General features: G+C 46.6%; 1 protein-coding gene across 1 annotated transcript in view; it reads left to right on the top strand.

Annotated features, from left to right (window-relative positions):
* TDRP (testis development related protein) overlaps window positions 1–22547 on the top strand; it is a 68077-nt gene that overhangs the window by 33018 nt on the left and 12512 nt on the right. Inside the window, exon 3 of the mRNA XM_032618186.1 lies at window positions 21974–22077. Within this exon, the coding sequence (XP_032474077.1) occupies window positions 21974–22077 (104 nt within the window). The remainder of the gene's footprint in view (window positions 1–21973; window positions 22078–22547) is intronic.

The following is a 22547-nucleotide window of genomic DNA, read 5'->3' on the forward strand; positions in this document are numbered from 1 at the left end:
ACTTGTGTTACATAAGCCCAACATTACATTAGATACATGTTATTGTATATGCTTTTTAAGTTAGTTATAAGAAGTAAAAAATTAAGCATTTATACTGTGTTTTATAATTACATAATTACTTCTACCAGTGCTCTTTGTGTTTTCATGTGGATTTGAATTACCATTTGGAGTTACTTTTAGTCCGAAGACCTTCCTTTAGTGTTTCTTGTAAGACAGATCTGCTAGCAACAAATTCTTTCAGATTTGCTTATCTGGGGAAGTCTTTATTTCATCTTTATTTATGAGAGATAGCTTTGTTGGATACAGGTTTTGTGTTTGTCAGTTTTTTCATGGAGTACTTTGAGTATGTTATTCCACTGCTTCTGGCCTTCATTGTTTCTTCTGAGAGCCAGCTCCTAATCTTACTTGGCCGGGGGTGGGGGGGGGGGGGGTCCCTTGGTAAGTGACTGGTTGTTTTTCCCTTCTAGTTTTCAAGAACTTCCTCCTTGTCTTTGTGTGGTGTAATAAAGAAAATGTCTGGTCTTTCCCACCGCCACCCCCCCATTCCTAGCACAGGGGTTCCAAACCCTTGGGATTCCTGAGGGTCAGGAGTCATTGTTATGCTAAGACATGAACTCACAGTGTGCCCCTCCACAGCATCAGGATGGGGCTTGGTTACCAGAAAGACCAGGCATAGGAAGAGAGGTTTGGGATCCCCCAGGGAATGGAGAGGGCTAGAGACTGAGTTCTATCACATGGTCAATGATTTAATCAATGAATCATGCCAACAGAATGAAATTCCAGTAAAGACAGTGGAGCTTCATGGTTGGTAAACACATTGTGTGTGTGTGTGTGTGTGTGTGTGTGTGTGTGTGTGTGTTTGAGAGAGAGAGAGAGAGAAGCTGGTTCTGAATCCACAGGCAGAGGGCAGGGAAGCTCTGCGTTCCCCCCAGCCTCTGAACTTATACCTATTGATTGCCTGGGGCCACTGAAATGAGGCTGGTGTCTTCAGTAAAGACAGTCTTGAGGAGGACTGAGCCGTGAACTTTTTGAGTCTGAGAGTAGCTCCAGGTAGTTAGCCTCAGAATTGTATTACAGTAAAACAGCTGATGTTGACTCTGACTTTGTTTAACTATGATGTATGTGTTTGTGGGTCTCTGTGTTCATCCTACTTCGAGTTTCTAGAGCTTCCTGAATGTATGGATTTTTGTTTTTCAATGAATTTGGGAAACGTTCTGTTATTTCTTTGATTTTTTTTTTTTTTTTTTTTTTTTGCTGTACATGGACCTCTCACTGCTGTGGCCTCTGCCGTTGCGGAGCACAGGCTCCGGACGCGCAGGCTCAGCGGCCATGGCTCACGGGCCCAGCCGCTCCGCGGCATGTGGGATCTTCCCGGACCAGGGCCCGAACCCGTGTCCCCTGCATCGGCAGGCGGACTCTCAACCACTGTGCCACCAGGGAAGCCCTTGTTTTGTTTTTGACTCTACATATAAGTGAGATCATACAGTATTTGTCTTTCTCTGTCTGACTTATTTCACTGAGCATAATGTCCCCAAGGTCCATCCATGTTGTTGCAAACGGCAAGATTTCATTCTTTTTTATGGCTGAATAATAGTCTGGTGTGTGAGTGTGTGTGTGTGTGTGTAGGTTGTTTCTATGTCTTAGCTATTGTGAATAGTGCTGCACTGAACATGGGGTACATATATCTTTTTGAGTTAGTGTTTTCACAGAAGTAGAATTGCTGGATCATATGGTAGTTCTATTTAATTTTTTTGTGGAATCTCTATACTGTTTTCCATAGTGGCTGCGCCAGTTTACATTCCCACCAACCGTGCAACACTTGTTATTGATATTTTTTGTCTTTTGGTAATAGCCATTCTCATAGGTGTGAGGTGATATCTTACTGTGGTTTTAATTTGCGTTTCCCTGATGATAAGTGATGTTGAGTATCTTTTCACATACCTGTTGGCCATCTGTATGTCTTCTTTGAAAAAGTGTTGAGATCCTCTGCCCATTTTTTAATTGGATCGTTTGTTTTTTTCTATTGAGTTGTATGAGTTTTTTATATATTTTGGATATTAGCCCTTTATCAGATATATGATTTGCGAATATTTTCACCCATTCAGTAGATTACCTTTTTGTTTTGTTGATGGTTTCCTTTGCTGTGCAGAAGCTTTTCTGTTTGATTTAGTCTGGCTTGTTTATTTTTGCTTTTGTTGTCTGTGCTTTTGGTAGAAAATCCAATAAGTCATCACTAAGACTGATGTCAAGGTGCTTATTACCCAGCTGTGTTTTCTTCTATGGTTTCCAGTCTCACACTCAAGTCTTTAATCCATTTTTAGTTAATTTTTGTGTACGGTGTAAGGTAGTAGTCCAGTTTCATTCTTTTGCATGTATATGCTGTCCAGTTTTCCTAACACCATTTATGGAAGAGACTGTCCTATCCCCATTGTATATTCTTGGCTCCTTTGTTGTAAATTAACTGATCTTGCATGCATGGATTTATTTTTGCCTTTTCTATTCTGTTCCATTGACCCACCTGTCTGTTTTTATGTCAGTAACAGGCTATTTTAATTACTGTAGCTTTATAACATAGTCTGAAATCAGGGAGCATGTTGCCTTCAGCTTTGTTGTTCTTCTCAAGATTGTTTTGGCTATTTGGGATCTTTTGTGGTTCCATACAAATTTTAGGATTGTTTGTTCTATATGTAAGTAAATCTGGGCACTACCCCCCCCCCCACCATTCCTGTTGCCAACTTCATAACTTACTTATCTCCTCCTTGTTTCGTGTCCCGCTGGGTTATCTTTATGAGGTCTGCCCTGTGCCCCACAATGTTGAGTGTTGGGCTTTGCCCCTCAGGGAAGCCCTCCTCTGGGTGCACCCGCATCGCCTGGGCTGCGGTGGGTTTGGCAGGCCGGCCTTCCTCTTGCCCTGACAGCATCCAGCCGTTAAACTCCACTGACTGCCAGCTGGTTACTCTATTATTTCCAGCAATACTCGGGGGCATAAATTGCTCTGCAGATGCATGCATTCTGACTGGCTCCTTTGAGGGAAGCATTTCTGAGGCCCCTGTTGATCATTGCTCTGACCTCAAGGGGCCCCTTCTGGCTTCTCCTCCCTGCTTCTCTCCTGCAAGCTTGCTGCTCAGCTTAGCTGCACCTCAAGTCTGCTCTTTTTTTTTTTGCGGTACGCGGGCCCCTCACTGTTGTGGCCTCTCCCGTTGCGGAGCACAGGCTCCGGACGCGCAGGCTCAGCGGCCATGGCTCACGGGCCCAGCCGCTCTGCGGCATGTGGGATCCTCCCGGACTGGGGCACGAACCCGTGTCCCCTGCATCGGCAAGCGGACTCTCAACCACTGCACCACCAGGGAAGCCCTCAAGTCTTTTCTTGATTACCTTTCTCCACCTCCCCCTGCTCTTGAGAGCACCCTCCCCTGTGCTGTGTCACAAATGAAGTTGGTGCCTTTGGGAGGAGCCCTTCCATGGCTCCAAAGCTCTTGCTGGCTCACAGCATCTCGTGTCCTGCTTTCCCCTGGCAGGGTCTCTGAGCCAGGGCTCTGGAGCTGGGGTGGAGACCACGACAAGCTTCTCTGAGTGGCACCCCACTCTAGGAGCTGAGTGCTAGTGGGGGTGGGGAGCAGCCTGGGGTCTCCTGGTGTGTAGTAGCTGCCACTGTGTGAGCTGGACCCAGAGACCAGGGTCCAGGGTTTGCAGTGTTCCATACCCAGGGTGAGCCTCTGTCTACTGAGTGGGGGCTGGATGGAAGGAGGGAGCCCTCACCTCGGGAGCCTCGGGATGAGAAATGCAGAAGCCCTGAACCCTGCCTGGGGCCTGGGGGAGAGCAGGCTCAGTGCTGCCGGCTGCAGCTGGGGGCCCAGGGGCCGTGGTCAGGTTCAAATGCCACCAATGCCTGCTTGCCTTTTGTACATTTTCTTAATTTCTGGATTTTCAAATATTCGTCGATTTTCTTGAGTAGATATTTCTTCATTTACTCTTCACCCTAAGGAGCATTTCCAGAGGCTTTTAATGGTTGTGGTTTTGTTTGTTTACACATTTCAGTAGTTTCACTGGGGAGTGGGTCCTGGTCTCTTCAGGCCGTCGTGGTGGAGGCTGATACTTGCTTTAATTTGTAAAGCCCGCCTAAGTGGGTGTTGCTCATGCGGGGGCAGGGGCAGCGTGACCCCCCCCTTGTGTGGGGGCCGGGGCAGCATGCCCCCCCCACCCCCGCGTGCTGGCTCCGTTTCTCGTTTTGCTCATCTCTTGGCGGAAGTCAGATCCTCCACTCTTCTTCCTTCTCATGGGAAGTGTTTGGTACAGAAGTGAATGGAGGGTGGGAGTGCACGAGGTGAAAGTCCTGTGTTACTTTTGCTGTTTCTGGCGTTCTCCAGGCCTGTGCCGAGAGGACACAGCAGCCGCCACGCTACAGCAACGGTGATTGCAGGCGCAGCTCTGCTCCGAGGCTGGACCCGTCGTTTACCGTCAGTTCAGGAGCCACTGTTTAAAATCAGTGTTTAGGATCAGTGCCATTTAGTGAGTTATATGTCTCAAATAATTTTCAAAAGGAATGAGGGATTGAGTTAAGATGAGAGTTTTTTTCTTTTATCTATTGATTCTTATCTCTGGCTCTTACATATACTCGTCTACCTTTAAGTTTATTTTTGCGGTAGTAACTTAGAATACTGCCGTGACTTATAAACACTAGCTACCTTTGGTCTGATATTTACATGTGTTTATTGGCATCTTTATGCAATTTGTAATTACTCTGTTTTGACACTTAGAACAAGTTAGGTTCTTACTGCTGTTTTTAGTAGTATGACTGCAAATACCTAAGATTTTAGAATGCCTGATGATTATGTGATTGTTATATGGTTAATGATGATTAGCTTCTCTTCCCGCTGTGGGAGTGGAGAACTGAATCTAAATTTCTGGTAGGATTATGGGTTGTTCTGTCACTTCTGCCCTGGAAACCATGCATGTAACCCACATGGGAGCCTGGGAGGAAGACGGGAACCGGGCCCTCCATCAGCCTTCCCTTCCTGCCGTGCCCGCTGCTGGTGGCTCACTGGCACCCCTCTCTGGCGGAGAGAGCTGAATGGCCTCGAGGAGGTGGCCAAGCTGGCCTTTCTTAGGACAGAGGCCCGCAGCGGCAGAGCAGGAAGGGCCGGGACAGTGGCGGTGGTGGTGCTATCAGGGGCCGGAGGGAAGTGCAAATAGCCTGGTGCCCGCCTGTGAAGGTGGGGCAGCGGCCTCGCCACACGAGGGTGAAGCGTGGGAACGGCTACCCTCCGGGCCAAGGAGACCTGGAGCTGAGACCACGTGCGTTGGAGCGTGCCCCTCCTCCTGGGACCGTAGGCAGGGGGAGGGGGCTGGCGGGAAGGCCAGCTGCAGAGTGAGCGGGAGGGCAGCATCCCCACTTGGGGCCTGGGATCAGGTTTCTAGCTCTCCTGGCCCCGCTGCTCCCTGGCGAGGCCTCCTTCTTCCAGGCCTCTGCACTGGAGGGTGTGCACACTTCCTTGCATGATTTCTGTGCTGCTATGCAGAAGGCTGGGCTTTGGGAATAATCACTTTTATTTTTTCTCAACCTAAGCCTCGTTGATGTACTGGTCATCTGATGATACTGGATTTTGGCAGCTCTTTATTCCCATTGCTGTGAATGAAGAGGATATTCGAAGGTTGGAAGTGGGTGGGAGTAGATGGAATTTTCCTTTGGCCTCTGGCAACAGGTTAAGTTCATCCGTCTGAAATATTTCTAGCAAAAAAAATCCCCATATTTTGGATCTTGGTTGGCAAAGTGGTGGATTATGTTTCTTCACTGGGATTGCTTTTTCCAGTTTCTTTTAAGCGTCTTTGTCTTAGTGTGATCAGGCTGCTATAACTAGACACCACAGACTAGGTGGCTTAAACAACAGAAATTCGTTTCTCGCAGCTCTGGTGAGGACCCCTTCCTGGCTGTAGGCTTCTTGCTGTGGAGGAAGGGCTGAGGAAGCTCTCGTGGTCTCTTTTCTAAGGGCACTAATCCCAGCACGAGGGCTCCACCCTCAGGACCTGGTCACCTCCCAAAGACCCCCCTCCTAACACCATCACATCAGGGTTTAGGATTCCAACATGTGAATTTTGGGGGGGAAACATACATTTAGACCATGGCCTTCTATGTGCTGACGAATAGCATTTCTCCCTCCTGAAGGCCCTTCGGCCCTGGAGTCTTACCAGAGGGCCTGCATAATGAGCCTGTTATTAAAGCTGATTAGCACTTAGCGCCTGGGGTGCATGGATTTGTATGGAACAGTTAACGCTCCTACTGGATTAGTCCCTTTCAGCACTTGGCAAACCTGTTGCACAGTTTGTACCAAGGAAGGTTGTAGTGGGCAGTGTGTATGGGTTTGAATTTTCCAGTTACATAAGTACTCCACATGTATTAATTAATGTTTGTTTTCATCAGGCCTACAAGATTATATGAAGGTTGTAATTTATATTTGTTACATAAATTGAGTATTTAAGTAATCATTTAAGGTTAAGTTTTATTTTGGGTAAACACTGTTAAAAAATTTGGTGTGGGAAGGAAAAATTCCCTTTTCCCCACTCTCTAAATTCTGCTCTAAATAAGTAATTACCACTATTAATATACAATTAGCCAGTTAGTTTTCAAATAGCTCTTTTAAAAAGGACATAAGGTGGAAGTTTTTCAGAATGGGAAATGATTAAAAATGCAGCTTAAAAGGTCTGAATGCATTTATTACGTTTGGTTCCGAAATGTGCAAAAGCCAAGAGCAGAGTTCTTTTGTCTGAACCATTGTCTGTGTTTGAATAGTTTTTGGTGTGTTAGAATTTAAACATTCCAAGATCTCTGTGTTCACTTCCTGAGATAGTAGAGCACAAAGAAGTCAGTGAACCGGGAGTGTGAACGGGTCGTGTTTGCGGGAGGGCCGAGTACTGAGCTTCTCCTCCTGAGACGCTTGGGTGATAATAAGGTAGTGGCCAAGGGTGTGCAGATCCAGGGCAGGCGCAGAGACCCGGGCCACCTCTGTGGGGACAGCGTCCACAGTCCTGTGCCTCCTGAAGAGATCTCATTTCGCACCTCATTTGGGGACTTGTTTCTAGCTTCAGGACTTCTAATAACACTTCACGGCTGCACCCCAAGGCTAGACGAGCGAAAGAAAACTGAAGGAAAAGAAGGGCATGTTATGCAGAAGACAGCATCTCGGGCATCAGGAAAGGCCAAGGGCTGCTGGCAGGGCGGGGTGGGGACACAGAGCTGCTGGGAGCTGTTTAATGACAGAAGATCCGAGTCATTTCAGGCCACGAGTCCTCCCCTTCTCTCTGGCTGTAGAACAGAAGGCTCGCCTGACCGGGTCCTGTGTCTCCTGAGCTGAAGACCTGGTCACATGACCAAGCTTCTCCCATATACTCGGCCTTCCCTAGTCAGAGAAGATCCTGTTTTCTTTCGTTTTGCCCATTTTCCTACTAGGTTGTTTTGATTTTTTAAAAATTGTTTTATAAAACTCTTTATATTGAAGACTTTGGATTTTTATCATTAAAAATCAAAAAACTTCTGCAATCTTACATAGAAAAATAGCTTGTTTTTTTGTTTTTCAAATTCGGAAAGAACTGTAAAGTTTATAATTAAATAAAAGAAGCAGTACCCATTTCTCCCCTCCTCACCATGAGTTCTGGTCTCAGAAGTTACCCTTCTTAATGTTGAAGCTATCTCTCAAGATACCTGCCTGCAGGTTTCCAAGCTCAGTGCTTATCCTGTGTTGCAGAGAGAGAATCTGTAGAATGCGGCCTCTGTAGAGACTGGCCCCTGTGTGTATAAACTGTTTGCTCTTTGCTTCTGGCTTTCAGAGGGAAGCACTTTTCAGAGCAGTCTTTTCTGCAGCATTAGGGAGACGTTTCCCACGGGCACGGGGTTGAGATGTGTTTTATTTGACCTGTTACCTACGGGGCAGAATCCCACGTGCCCTCAGTGGCCTCTGCTGTGGATCAGACGTTTTCCGACACCTGAGAATGCACTGCTGCACGTGTTCCTTTCCACAGCATCTGGGAGGCATGGTCCCCCCAGCGGGGAGCTCTGTTCTGAACTGGGGGCTGCTGCTGTGGCCACTGCACGTCTGTTTTTGATGCTGGAAAACCCTCAGCCATGCTCTTGCTTTTCCTCATGAAACCCATCTTAGCTGGGTTGCACCCTGACTCTGGCTGAGCTCTGCCCTGCGTCAGTTTCTATCTGGCAACTTGCTCTGTCGCACTGAGGTCTCCTCCTGCCAGAAGACTCAGTATCTGCTTGGTAACACCTCGTACTCTTTCTGTCCACCGTCTGCCTTTTAGTTTCCTGGGGCCTCCTCCCGCCTCGGCCCCTGCCAGCCAGCTCTTCAGGGATGCCCTGTTCCCTGCTCTCTCCGACTAGGACACATGGTCTGCAACTGTAGCTGTACTAAAGGGGACACGTTGAGTCTCGTGTCTGCCTGCCACCCAGTTCTCCAGTTCACAGTTTTTGCTCTTTCCTCTAGAGATCCTGTCTGCATGTAACACATCTAAACACAGAAGGACGTCAGTACATATATGCATGCCCAGATGTCCTAAGTACAAAGAGTGTGTGTGTCCCGAGATCTGTACGGGCAGCTGGTAGCACCGCTGGCATCTTGCTGGGGGGTCGGTGTTAGTCCCTGCGGCCCCTTCTGCCCCCAGGTGTGGATGCACCACATCTGCCTAATGAGGCCTCGGCAGACAGGCGTTCGGGTCGCCCCCTCGGGACTCGGCAGTGTATTTTCCTGCTCATGCTTTCGGCACAAAGATGCACTTTGCTCTGAATCACGAACCTGTCTCTTTTCTTCCATTAGCATGAATAATTTATTTGACTGTCAAATGATTAGGGTATTTAAAAGATTTAAACATTGTTGAACAAGTGACCAAACAAACCAAGTAACCAAAGTTTAATTGGTGGTTGATCGGGAACATTTTTCATATTTTAGAAACTACTACATGTGTTTGTTACTATCGGCGAACGCAGCTGTAACACTGCACACTCCAGAACAAGTGCATGTCCCCACCAAGGAGCATTTCCACGGCGGACCGTTGTACAGAATGTAGTTTCCACAGCAAGCCACGTGAAGCCTTAGCTGTTTCTCTACTTGGTCCAAGGAGTTTATGTACAGTTCTTTGGTGAGTGCCATCCCGACAGATTAAAACTGTCAGCCGGATGGATACAGAGCCCCCGGCTGCGGAATGGCTGCTTCTGGTCGGGTTCAGTCCAGGGAATGGAAGGCCCTCAGCTCACCCCAGCCGTCCCTAAAGCTCAGTGCACCAGTGGAGGAACCGCTGTGTCCCTGCACTGGGCAGAGCGAAAGCACAGGGACACAGTCCAGCCAGCAGGCCTGCCTCACTCTACCCGGGACGGGGACGGGGAGGGCGCCGGTGCCTCTGTTACCCACAGGTCCTTAGCAGGTGTCGTCCTGCCTCAGGTCTGAAGACTGTGCCTGAAGTGTGTGTGTGTCATCTGAAGGGCTTTTTAAATTGAGATACAGGTGATGTACGATATTATATGAGTTACAGGTGTGCACATAGTGATCCAGTTTTTAAAGGTTGTACTCCATGTATAGTCGTCATCAAATACTGGCTACATTCCCTGTGCTACAGTGTCTGATGGGCAGGGCTGAGGGCCGGGTGTCTCCTTGGCCTCACGCCGGCCCCGGTCCCCCTGGTCCCCCTTCACACCTGTGGCTGCTCCCACACCCTCCCTCCCGTTTCTGTCTCTGCCATCAGCGGCGGGACCGCCTTCTTCTCAGACCTCTTCACCTCGTGCGTCTGCGAGCCTGTGAAGGCCCCGTAGCAATTCTCCCGGAGCCGGAGAGCTCTAGTCCCGCGACGGGGCTTTTGGTTTCACAGCTTGACCTAGAGGCCTGGACTGGGTTGTGAAATCAGTTTCCTCCAGGATTACCAGTTTCTCAATGAATTCAGTGTTTAAACATAAAGTGGTTGTGAGTTCTAAAATTTAGAAGGGTTAGGAAATTAGGCTTTTAAAATTACATTTTATTCAGAACCTTGGCCGTCGCTGTCCTTTGGGACACACCAGACTGAGCCCCTTCCCGTGCGGGGTACTGAGGGCAGGGCCTCGGCCCTGGTTTGTGGCTTGGAAGTCATGCCCACAGCACCCACTGCCTCCAGAGTCCCCGGGCAGAGTTGTGGTGCCGAGGGGGGGGCTCTGGGGAGGCTCCCGCCCGGCCCCAAGCCACCCCACGCTGCCCAACCTCAGTACTTTTCACTCCAAAGCAGCTTCCCGACACGGATCCGAGCCCTTCCTGGGGCAGAGTGATGGCCCTTAGCCCGCCGACAGGATGACTCTGGAGTTGGGCTCTGCCCTGACACAGCGCATGGCCTCCGGCTTCAGGCGGCTGGAGCTATGTGTTGACCTCTTTGATCCACGCAAGGAAGCGCACTCCCGGGCGGATGACTGTGGGGTGACAGCACTGCAGTAACGTCACTTGGTGCAGACGACCATGACACTGAAGCTGAACTCCACCCCTGTGGGGTGACAGCAGTGTTTTCCTGCTGAAAGACTGGGATGCCTGACCTAAGGAAGAGTAACATTTTTCTCCTGATGTTTGACCTTAAATAACTTTAAAAAATAATTGCTTTTATTAAAGCATTCATATGCCATGGGATCTGGACTGGACCAGTACCCTCAGGTTATGTGGCATCCACAGAACCCAACAGAGCACTAGGTTGTATTCTTCCTCCTCATCCCTTGCATTTGTTTCTGATTTTCAGAGATATCTTGGCATAATATTTCCTTTGCCCCCGTCACTGAAATGGCGCATCTCATTTATCACCATGCAGTTTTCATGTAATTTTTCTTGCTCGGGTAAAATTTGTGTTTTGATCCTCTTTTGGACCAAGAGTTGCCCTGGCAGCTTGGGGGCAGGTAGCTAATGCTTTCTCACAGTGCACGTATAATCAGATACTTCTAATAACTCGGTTACACACTTTGCCAGAAAAATCTGAGATGAGAAACTTGCATCTGTCACATTTGGATAATTAAAGCACTTAAAGCTCTATATTTGAGGAAAAACAAGAGTAAATGCAAATGGTACTATATTTTGGTCTTTAACTTTGGGACATTTTGTTCAGTTGTTTTGTTTGTGTTTTTTTTTTTTTTTTTTTAGGTAATGAAGTTTTGTACTTGGTTTTTTCTCAGCTTGTGTTTTGGGGAAGTCTTTTTTTGTTTGTTTTTTGCGGTACGCGGTCCTCTCACTGCTGTGGCCTCTCCCATTGCGGAGCACAGGCTCCGGACGCGCAGGCTCAGCGGCCATGGCCCACGGGCCCAGCCGCTCCGCGGCATGTGGGATCCTCCCGGACCGGGGCACGAACCCGCATCCCCTGCATCAGCAGGCGGACTCCCAACCACTGCGCCACCAGCGAAGCCCCTTTTTCAGTATTTTAAGATTACAAACTGTGAGACCGAGTTGGAGGGATGGCAGCTTAGAGTGTTTAACTTGGTCAGATAAGGTTCTATTTTCCAGATCCAAAGAGACGAAGTTCACAGGTCTAGTTAGTTTGCTTTTTTCCAGTTTTAGGAGATATAACTGACACACAGCACTGTTCACTTTCAGATGTACAGCATAGTGACGACTTATATATATTTCGAAAGGGGGACAACAATAAATTTAGCTAACATCCATGGTCTCATAGATACAAAAAAAGGAGACATTATTTTCCTCGTGATGAGCTCTTAACAGCCTTCTCTTAACAGCTTTCGAATGCACATGACAGCATTGCCATCCGTGTCATCACGCACACGGCCATACTTGTTTACCTTATAACTGTAAGTTTGTGCCATTTGACCACCTTCCCCCAATTCCACCCACTCTCCTTTGGTAACCACAAATTAATTTTTTTTCAAGATTCCATTGATAACTGAGATCATATGGCATTTATCTTTCTCTGTCTCACTTATTTTCCATAGCATAATGTCCTCAGGTCCATCCATGCTGTCACAAAAGGCAGGATTTTATTTTATTTTTTTTATGGCTGAGTAATGTTCCATTGTATATATGCTGCATCTTTTTTGTTTGTTTGTTTTTGTGGTATGCGGGCCTCTCACTGCTGTGGCCTCTCCTGTTGAGGAGCACAGGCTCTGGACGTGCAGGCTCAGCAGCCATGGCTCACGGGCCCAGCCGCTCCACGGCATGTGGGATCTTCCTGGACTGGGGCACGAACCCCTGTCCCCTGCATCGGCAGGCGGACTCTCAACCACTGCGCCACCAGGGAAGCCCTATATGCCACATTTTATCTATTCATCTGCCAACGGACACTTAGGTTGTTTCCATATCTTGGCTGTTGTAAATAGTGCTGCTGTGAACATGGGGGTACATATATCTTTTTGAGTTAGTATTTTTGTTTCCTTTAGATCAATATCCAGAAGTGGAACTGCTGGGTCATATGGTAGTTTTTATTTTTAATATTTTTGAGGAACCTCCACGCTGTTCTCCACAGTGGCTACACCAATCTACATTCCCACCAACAGTGCACGAGGGCTCCCTTTTCTCCACACCCTCACCAACACTTGTTACTTCTTGTCTGTCTGATGATGGCTATTCTGACAGGTGTGAGGTGATATCTCCTTATGGTTCTGATTTGCATTTCCCTGATGATTAGAGATGTTGAGGACCTTTTCGTTTACCTGTTGGCGACCTGTATGTCTTCTTTTGAAAATTTTCTAGTCAGATCCTCTGCCTATTTCTACACCATATTGTTTGCTTTTTGTTGTTATTGAGTCCTATGAGTTCTTCAAATATTTTGGATATTATCTGGTATATAGTTTGCAAATATTTTTTCTCATTCTGTAGGTTGTCTTTTCACTTTGTTGATGGTTTCTTTTGTTGTGCAGAAGCTTATTTGTCTGTTGTCATCCCACTTGTTTATTTTTTATTTTGTTGCTTGTGCTTTAGTGGTGATTTTCCCAAAAAATCATTGCCAAGACCTATGTCAAAGAGCTTTATTTTCTTATGTTTTCTTTAGGAGTTTTATGGTTTGCAGTCTTACATTTACGTCTTTAATCCAATTCAAGTTAATTTCTGTGAATGGTGTAAGATAGGGGTCCAATTTCATTCTTCTGCATGTATGTGGCTGTCTGGCTTTCCCATGACCATTTATTGAAGAGAGACTGTCTTTTCTCCATTGAATATTCTTGGCTCCCTTGTCAAGTATTAGTTGACTGTATATGCATGGGTATATTTCTGGGCTCTCAGTTCTGTTCCATTGATCTATGTGTCAGTTTTTATGCCAGTACCATACTGTTTTGATGACTATAGCTTTATAGTATAGCTTGAAATCAAAGACGTGTGATGCCTTTTGCTTTGTTCTTCTTTCTTAGGATTACTTTAGCTATTCAAGGTCTATTATGGTTCCATACACATTTTAGGATTGTTTCTGTTTTTTCCACTTCTGTAAAAAAATGCCATTAGAATCTCAATAGGGATTGCATTGAATCTAGAGATGGCTTTGGGTAGTATGGACATTTTAACAATATTAATTCTTCCAACCCATGAACATGGGATATCTGTATCTTTTTCATCAATGTCTTGTAGTTTTCAGTGTAGAGATCTTTGACTTCCTTGGTTAAATTTATTCTTAAGTATTTTATGTTTTAGATGCCATTGTAAATGGTATCATTTTATTTCTTTTTCACATAATTTATTGTTAGCTTGTAGAAGTGGTACCAATTTTTGAATGTTAATGTTTTAAATTTATTTATTTCTGCTTTGGGCTGTGTTGGGTCTTTGTTGCTGTGCGCAGGTGTTCTCTAGTTGAGGTGAGTGGGGGCTACTCTTTGCTGCGGTGTGTGGGCTTCTCATTGCAGTGGCTTCTCTTGTTGCAGAGCACGGGCTCTAGGCATGTGGGCTTCGGTAGTTGTGGCACAAGGGCTCAGTAGTTATAGCTCGCGGGCTCTAGAGTGCAGGCTCAGTAGTTGTGGCACATGGGCTTAGTTGCTCTGTGGCATGTGGAATCTTCCCGGAACAGGGCTCAAACCCGTGTCCCCTGCACTGGCAGGCGGATTATTAACCACTGCACCACCAGGGAAGTCCTGAATGTTAATTTTGTAACCTGCAGCTTTATTGACTTTATTGATTAGTTCTAACAGTTTTTTTCTGGTGGAGTCATTAGGATTTTCTGTATATAAAATCATGGATTCTGCAAATAGAAACAGTTTTCCTTCTTCCTTTCCAATTCTGATACTCTCTGTTTATTTCTCTGGCCTGACTGCTCTGGCTAGGACTTTCAGTAAGTACTGTGTTGAATAGGAGTGGTGAGAGTGGACATCCTTGTCTTGTTCCTGATCTTAGGGGAGAAGTTTTTGACCTTTCATCATTGAGTATGACGTTAGCTGTGGACTTTTCATCTGTAGTCTTTATTATGCTGAGGTATGTTCCTTCCATACTTAAGAGTTTTTATCATGAATGTTGAAAATTTTGTCAAATGCCTTTTCTGCATCTACTGAGATGGTATTTCTTTTCTTTCGTTCTATTAATGTGATGTATCACACTTACTTGATTTGTGTGTTTCAACCATCTTTGCATCCCAGGGAAACCCCACTCGATCATGGTGAATGATCCTTTTAATGTGCTGCTGAATTTGGTTTGCTAGTATTGAGAATTTTTGCATCTGTGTTCATCAGGAAAATTGGCCTGCCTGTAATTTTTCTTTTCTTGCACTGTTCTTTTCTGACTTTGGTATCGGTAATTCTGGCCTTGAAAAATGAGTTTACAAGTGTTCCTTCCTCTCCGATTTTCTGGAAGAGTTTGAGAAGAATTAATGTTAATTCTTCTTTAAATGTTTGATAAAATTCACCAGTGAAGCTATCTGGTCCAGGACTTCTCTTCATTGGGAGATTTTTTAAATTACTGATTCAATTTCCTTACTAGTAAATGGTCTGTTCAGATTTTATATTTCTTCTTATTCAGTCTCAGTAGGTTATATGTTTCTGAGAATCTTTCCATTTCATCTTGGTAGTCCAGTTTGTTGGCATGTAACTGTTCACAGTATTCTCTTATGGTGGTTTGTTTCTCTGTGATATGAGTTGTAATTTCATAGTAGCTTCTTTTGATCCTTATATTTATGTGGTATTAGTTGTAATGTTTCTTTCATTTATGGTTTTGTTGATTTTGGTTCTGTTTTCCCTGGGGAGTCTAGCTAAAGGTTCGTCAATTTTGTTTATGTTTTTAAAGAACCAACTCTTAGTTTTGTAAATCTGTCATTTTCTTGTTCTGTATTTCATTTATTTCTTCTCTTTATCATTTTCTTTATTCTACTAACTCTGGGCTCAGTTTGTTCTTTTTTTCCTACTTCCCTGAAGCACAGAGTTATGTTATTTGGGATCTTCCTTGTTTCTGTGTGAACTTGTCTCTTAGAACTGCCTTCATTGCATCTGTAAGTTTTAGTATGCTGTGTTTCCATTTTTGTTTGTCTCAAGATAACAGTTTTATTTCCCCTTTAATATCTTCTTTGACCTGTGGGTTGTTCAGGAGAGCCTTGTTTAGTTTCCATGTATTCATGCAGTTTCCAGTTTTCCTCCTCTTACTGATGGTATATGTTATGGTCAGAGAAGATACTTACCATGCTTTCAGCCTTCTTGAATTTGCTCAGACTTGTTTTGTGGCCTAACATATGGTCTGTCATAGAAAACATTCCATGTGTGCTTGAAAGAATGTGTATTTTGCCATCATGCTATACAGAATGTTCTGCATTTGTCTGTTAGGTTCATTTCATCTATAGTGTTGTTCAGACTGTTTCCATACTCATTCTCTGGATGATCTATATCCATTGTTGAGAGTGGGGTATTAAATTCCCCAGCTATTACTGTATTGCAGTTTACTTCTCTTTTTAGCTCTGTTAGTTTTGTTTTGCTTTTTTGGCCACACTGCGTGACTTGTGGGGTCTTAGTTCCCCAACCAGGGATCAGACCCAGGCCCTTAGCAGTGAAAGAGCTGAGTCCTAACCACTGGACTGCCAGGGAATTCCCTTAGATCTGTTAGTTTTTACTTCATACATTTATGCACTCCAGTGTTGGGTACCTAAATATTAATTGTATCTTCTTGATGGATTGACCCCTTTATCATTATATAATGGCCTTCTTTGTCCCTCTTTACCATTTGTAAAGTCTATTTTGTCTTGAAGTATCTTTTCCCATCATCCATTCACTCTCAGCCTATGTGTGTCTTTAAGGCTAAAGTGAGTCTCTTCGTAGGAAGCATATTGTTTTTTTTTAATCCATTCAGTCATTTTGTGTCTTTTGATTGGAAACTTTAGTGCATTTAAATTTAATTATTGATAGGCAAGACATTTCGTTAATTTATTTCTGGCTATGTCATAGATCCATTGTTCCTTGCTTTTTATCCTGCTCTTTTATTGTGGTTTTTGTTTGTTTTTTGGCTTCCTTGGGTCTTTGTTGCTGCGTGCGGGCTTTCTCTAGTTGTGGTGAGTGGGGACTGCTCTTCATTGTGGTACGCGGGCTTCTCATTGCGGTGGCTTCTCTTGTTGCGGAGCATGGGCTCTAGGCACACGGGCTTCAGTAGTTGTGGCACGTAGGCCCTAAAGCGTGCAGCATTCAGTAGTTGTGGCACATGGGCTTCAGCAGTTGTGGCTCGTGGGCTCTAGAGCGCAGTAGTTGTGGCACACGGGCTTAGTTGCTCCGTGCCATGTGGGATCTTCCCAGACCAGGGATCGAACCTATGTCCCCTGCATTGCAAGCGGTATTTAACTTCTATTTCTTCTCCCCCTCACATTTTAGGTACTGATATTATAGTTTACATATGTTTTATGTTGTATATCCAAGGACAGAGTATTGTAGCTATGATTATTTTTTGTACTTTTTTAAACTAGAGTTGTGATTTATGCACCACCATTACTACCATATTACAGACTCTAACTCTGACCATAAATTTACCTGTCCTAGTGAGTTTTGCACTACCTTCATGTCTTTATGATGCTAATTAGAGTCCTTTTATTTTGCTGATGAGCTCCCTCAGCTTTTGTTTGTTTGGCAGAGTCTTTATCTCTCCTTATTTCTGAAGGACGGTTTTGCTGGTATAGAAATCTTAGTTGACAGTTTTTTCTTCTAATATTTTATAATATTGTACGTTAATTATAATTCAATAAATAAAGTAAAAATTTTAATAATTAAAAAAAATTTTTTTTTTTTTTAAAGACACATTTTTCGTTTTCGCCAAGAACTACATTGAACAACGTATTCACCCTTTTCCACTACCTTATGCCTTTTTTTTTTTTTTTTTAAATTTTTTTTATTTTTTGCGGTATGCGGGCCTCTCACTGTTGTGGCCTCTCCCGTTGCGGAGCACAGGCTCCGGACGCGCAGGCTCAGTGGCCATGGCTCACGGGCCCAGCCGCTCCGCGGCACGTGGGATCCTCCCGGACCGGGGCATGAACCCGGGTCCCCTGCATCGGAAGGCGGACTCTCAACCACTGCGCCACCAGGGAAGCCCTAAAAAAATATTTTGAATATATCATCCCATCCTCTCCTGGCCTGAAAAGTTTCTCTTAGAAATCTCTCCATAGTTTTATTGGGGGAGGGTAGCCGGTTCCCTTGTATGTAACTTGTCTCTTTTCTCTTGTTGCTTTCAAAATTGTTTCTTTGTCTTTGACTTTTAACAGTTGTGTGTCTCAATGTAGATGTATTTGGGTTCAACCTATTTGGGGTCCTTTGGGTTTCATAGATCTGGATATCCATTTCTCTCCCCAGGCTTGAGACATTTTCAGCCATTATTGCTTTAAATATACTTTCTGTCCCTTTATCTTCTCCTGGAATTGCTGTAATGTGGATATTGTTGTTTCTGACTATGTTCCCCAAGTCCCTCTGGCTTTCCCCATTCTTTCTTTTTTTTTGCTCCTCTGACTGGATAATTTCAGCTGTCCTGTCTTCCAGGTCAGTGATCGTTTCAATTGTTTCTCTGTATTGTGAAGGCTAGTTTTGAAGCTGTCAATTGAAATTTTTCAGTTCAGTGACTGTGTTTTTCAGTTCCAAGATTTCTGGTGTGTGGTTTTCTTTGTTTTTGTTTTTGATGGTGTCTGCTTCTTTTTTGAACTCCTGTTTTGTTCATGTGTTGTTTTCCTAATTTCATTTAGTTGTGTGTGTTATTGTGGTTCACTAAACTTCTTTAACAGGGTTACTCTGAATTCTTTGATAGTTCATAGATATCACATTTCTTTTGGGTTATTGGAGCTTTATTAGTTCCCTTTGGTGGTGTGACATTTACCCGCCGTCGTGATGCTTGACTCCTTACGTTGTCTTCTGCGCTTTTGAGTGAGTGGGTTCCTCTTCCAGGCCTTATAGATTCTTTGCTAGAGACAGTTCTTGAGCAGCTTAGTTTGGGTTTCTGGACCTGTCAGCTGCTAACGTGCTGAGGCAGATGGGGCTTGCTATGCGTGTTTACTCTGGGGCAAGGCCACTGTCTGAGCCCTGGGCCCTGAGGTCCTGTTGGGTCGGGGGGTTGCTGCTGGCTGACAGTGTTCAGACAGGTTGGCTGGCTTGGTTCTCTGCCCACGTTGAGACTGTAAGAGGGACCGCAGGGGCCTGGGTTCTCTGGTTAGGCTCCACAAACAGCCAGGATGGGATGCTATCCTCAGCAGTAGAGGGGGCTGTGCATTAGCTTCCGTGCCTGGTGGGGCAGCAGCGTGGGCCTCAGGGTCTGCCCAGCTTAATGTCTGGGACCCCAAATCTGGCTGCACTGTGCCTGGATTCCCTGGCTACATGGGGCCACCGGTTTTGCTCTGCAGAAGGGAAAACCTCGGGCTGTGCCCTCCACTCAGCTGCCACCGTAAGCAGGGCTGCTGGATAGACAGCACGGCCTCCTGTGTGCTCTGCTCAGGGCCCCTGGTTAGGCGGGCTGAAGGCTGTACTCAGCCGTGGGCGGGCCGTGGGTTAGTCTCCCCTCCCAGGGGCAGCAGATGGTAAGGCTCTTTGTGGTCTTGACTCAAGCTGACCCGCGCCCCAAGTTCCTGTGTCGGATGGTGCTGCTGGCTTTGCTTTGTGGGTGATCAGCTCTGCCTGTTGGACTCTGGTGGCAAGGTCGGGAGCTTTACTCAGCCGTGGGCGGTGCTGTGAATTCACTTTGCCCAGGCAGAGCGGGAGGCCCGGAGAACCCAGTCGGGCTTTGTGCTCACGCGGGGCAGTAGACGAGGTGTGACAGGACCCTCCTGCTAAACTGCTCCAACAGAACGAGTTTTGGTAAGTTATGGATGACAGCTTTCTTTCTAGGATTCCATAGATTTTCCTCCCATGGGATGTGAAGTACTTTTTTTTTTAACGGAGTTATGGGCACAGGGAAAAGTAATTCTTCCTTGTTCGGAGCTGAAATTCATTTTCTCATCTCTTTTGGACAGCTTCTTGGGTACTGCTCAGTTTCAGAGCGTATCATGTGTGTCTTCATTTTGGGGCCGTCCCTTTCTCCCTGGCTCTCGTCTCACTTATAAAGAATTTTTTTACCCCTGGCCCTTCTGACTGCAAGACGCATTTGAGTTTGTCACCTCTGCCCTCTGAGGATGGAAACTTCCTCACCCCACACCGCGAATGGCACTTGCCCTCCACACAGCCCACCTTTCCAGGTGAGCTCAGGAGCGCTTCCATGTCCACGGGCACCCTTCATATGGTGCTTGTGGAGGGCAGCCTCCCTGAGATCAGGGGCAGAGCCCTTGGGCTGGGACATGCTGGGTGGCTGCAGTCGTGTCTGTGCGTGACATCCCCGTGTCCCTCTCGGGGTGCGGTTCAGGTGTAAACGTGGGCACTGCAGGCAGAGCAGGTCTGTCAGTGAAGGAGCGGTCTGACTTTGACACATTCTTTTGGGATCGTTAAGCCCAGCGTGACGGCCGCACCCCTGTAGGATGTGCCTGGCCCAGGGTGGGCCTCCCTCAGGCTGCCGGCGGGCCGTTTGCCCCACACTGTACGTGAGCGCTTACCACTCAGAACTCCTACTGCTCTGTCTGTAGATGTGCCATCACTTGTCACTTAGTAGTTATCTGCCAGCAGAGAGAGGTTTTCGCATCTGGTCTGATTTCTTCCAGGTGCTGTGTCAGCTGTGACCTGGGACATCTGCTTGTTGGGGACGTGGAGCCTCGCTCTTACGTCACCTGGCAGGTGTTGCCAGCCCTTGAGTGACGTGTGGCAGTGGGAGAGGTGTCCTGAGTCCCCACAACCAGAGGCCTGGATTCACACGCCGGGGACAGATTTGGCATCCAAGGGGGTGGGGTCACCTACAGGTTCTGAGCCTGGCCGGACTAGGGGCACCAAGGCCAGCCCATGGAGGGAGAGGCGGGAAGAAGGCTGCCCTTCTTGAGGGGCAGCAAGGTGGAGGAAAGCCTGGTGGGCAGTGTCCAGTGGGAGGTGTGGGTGAGGTTAGAGCTCAGGGTCTGACATGGGCCCTTATGCTCTCCACAGAAAGGTGGTGGGTGACAACCAGAGAGCTCTTCGCCTCACATACATCCCTGCACCTGCCCAGAGGGCGAGCGCATCTGTGTTTCCCAATTACACGTGAGAAGAAGCTGGGAAGGGAGGATTTAGAGGCAAAGGAGTAGGGAGAAGGGGGAGAATGCCCTAAGCCGGTGACACGTTCCTGCAGTGTGGGCCTCCCGGACTGAACGGCACAGGTGGTTTGTGTTGAGGTTTTTATTATTTTAAACGTTTTTAGACGCTCCTTTCGGTGGTGGTTTTATCTCTAGTTTCCCCCAAGCTCTGGGGCCCACATCTAAGACTTACCATCTCATTTAGATCATCTCAGCGATTTGTAGTAAGTTTCTCCTATAGGCTACAGAGTGGTTGCCCTAGAACTCTTCCCCCCCCCCCCCCGCCCCAGTTTTATTGAGAAGTAACTGACACGCGTCACTGTATAAATTCCACACGTGTTGTATGACGCTGTGACTGACATACGTCAGGAAGTGATGACCACGCTAGGGTTAGTGACCACCCGTCATCTCGTGTAGATACCGGAAAAAGAAGGAAATAGGTTTTTCTCCTTGTGATGACAACATCGGATGTACTCTGTTAACCTTGCTGCACAGGCAGAGAGTGGGTTCCGTCCAGATCACTGCAATAAAGCAAGTCATGCCAAGTTTTTGATTTCCCAGCGTGTATAAAAGTCGTGTTTATGCTAGATTGTAGTCTGTTAAATGTGCAGTAGTGTTATGTCTTTAAAAACGTAGACACCTTAATTAAAAAATGCTTAATTGCTAAAAAGCATGCCAACCATCATCTGAGCCCTCAGTGACACCTAATCAGCCCTGGAGGGGCGAGCGCGGCAGGGTCGCAAGCTGTTTGTTTCCTGTTCTGTGGATAGTCTCACGCCACTGCTCGCTTGTGGCCTCCTGGTTCAGGTTTCAGTGCTGCTGCATTTTTAACATTTCGGAGCATTTAAAGCCAGGTCTGCCCTATGGGAGATGCCCTCCTCCATCCCCTTCAAAGAAAACCAGCTGCAGTTGGTGTGATTTTGGGCTCCAGGGACATGAGAGTGGCTCACGGTAAAGGCAGCTGATACGAGACTTCTGGAGATGTACTTCCTTTTCTCCATTCCTCCCTTATTACTTTATCTCTCTGAATCTGAGATGCCAGGCGTTAATTACATCCTGATTTCAGAAATGAAAAAGTACAAAATCATTTGTCTTAGAATAAACAAAAATGCGTGGTTTCTTCTCAAAGTCCACCTGGAGGTTGGTGCAGCCCCCCACCTCTTGTCAGGGGCCCCACCGTCCCAACCTGGCTTGGCTGCAGTGTGGCCACTGGTGGTCTCTTATTAAGCGTGGGTGGGTTTACCCACTGTGCTCACTGGGGAACGGAGGTTACCTGCAACCGATGGGAAGAGTCGCTGTGCGGATGCGGCAGGGAAGGAAATTGGTACCAGCTTCTGTGCTGAATGGCAGCCCCGCAGTTACTGCATAATACAGCTGTGACCTGTCTATTCACTCTGTCAGATGTGATCTTTTTTTAACCTTTTATTAGGTTCAGGGAGCGAGTTTCCGAGGCTGGAAAGAAGTGACTTCGCTGTTTAACAAGGATGACGAGCAGCACCTGCTGGAAAGATGTAAATCCCCCAAGTCCAGAGGGTGAGTAGCTGCTGTCTGGACAGCAGCCATTCCAGCGGCGGTGGGGAGCAGGGCAGTGCGCAGGGACGCTGAGGGCTTCCTTCCCCGTGTGAGGAGACAGAAATGAGTCGTACTGATTTTGACAGTAAGCACTTAGAAAGATTATGGAAAAGTGGAAAAAAAGCTTCTCTGACCAGCTCTCAAACTTAACAGTAAATAGAACTTATGGGCCTTAAAGCAGCTTGTAGCCATGCTTAAGGTGTGTAGTAGTTTCAGAAAATCAAGAAAAAAACCCAGTTAAAAATGCAAAGATTGGGCTTCCCTGGTGGCGCAGTGGTTGAGAGTCCGCCTGCCGATGCAGGGGACTCGGGTTCGTGCCCCGGTGCGGGAAGATCCCACATGCCGCAGAGCCGCTAGGCCCGTGAGCCATGGCCGCTGGGCCTGCGCGTCCGGAGCCTGTGCTCCGCAACGGGAGAGGCCACAACAGTGAG

This window comes from Phocoena sinus, chromosome 21 (assembly GCF_008692025.1).
Source record: "Phocoena sinus isolate mPhoSin1 chromosome 21, mPhoSin1.pri, whole genome shotgun sequence".
In the NCBI taxonomy this organism is placed as follows: domain Eukaryota; kingdom Metazoa; phylum Chordata; class Mammalia; order Artiodactyla; family Phocoenidae; genus Phocoena; species Phocoena sinus.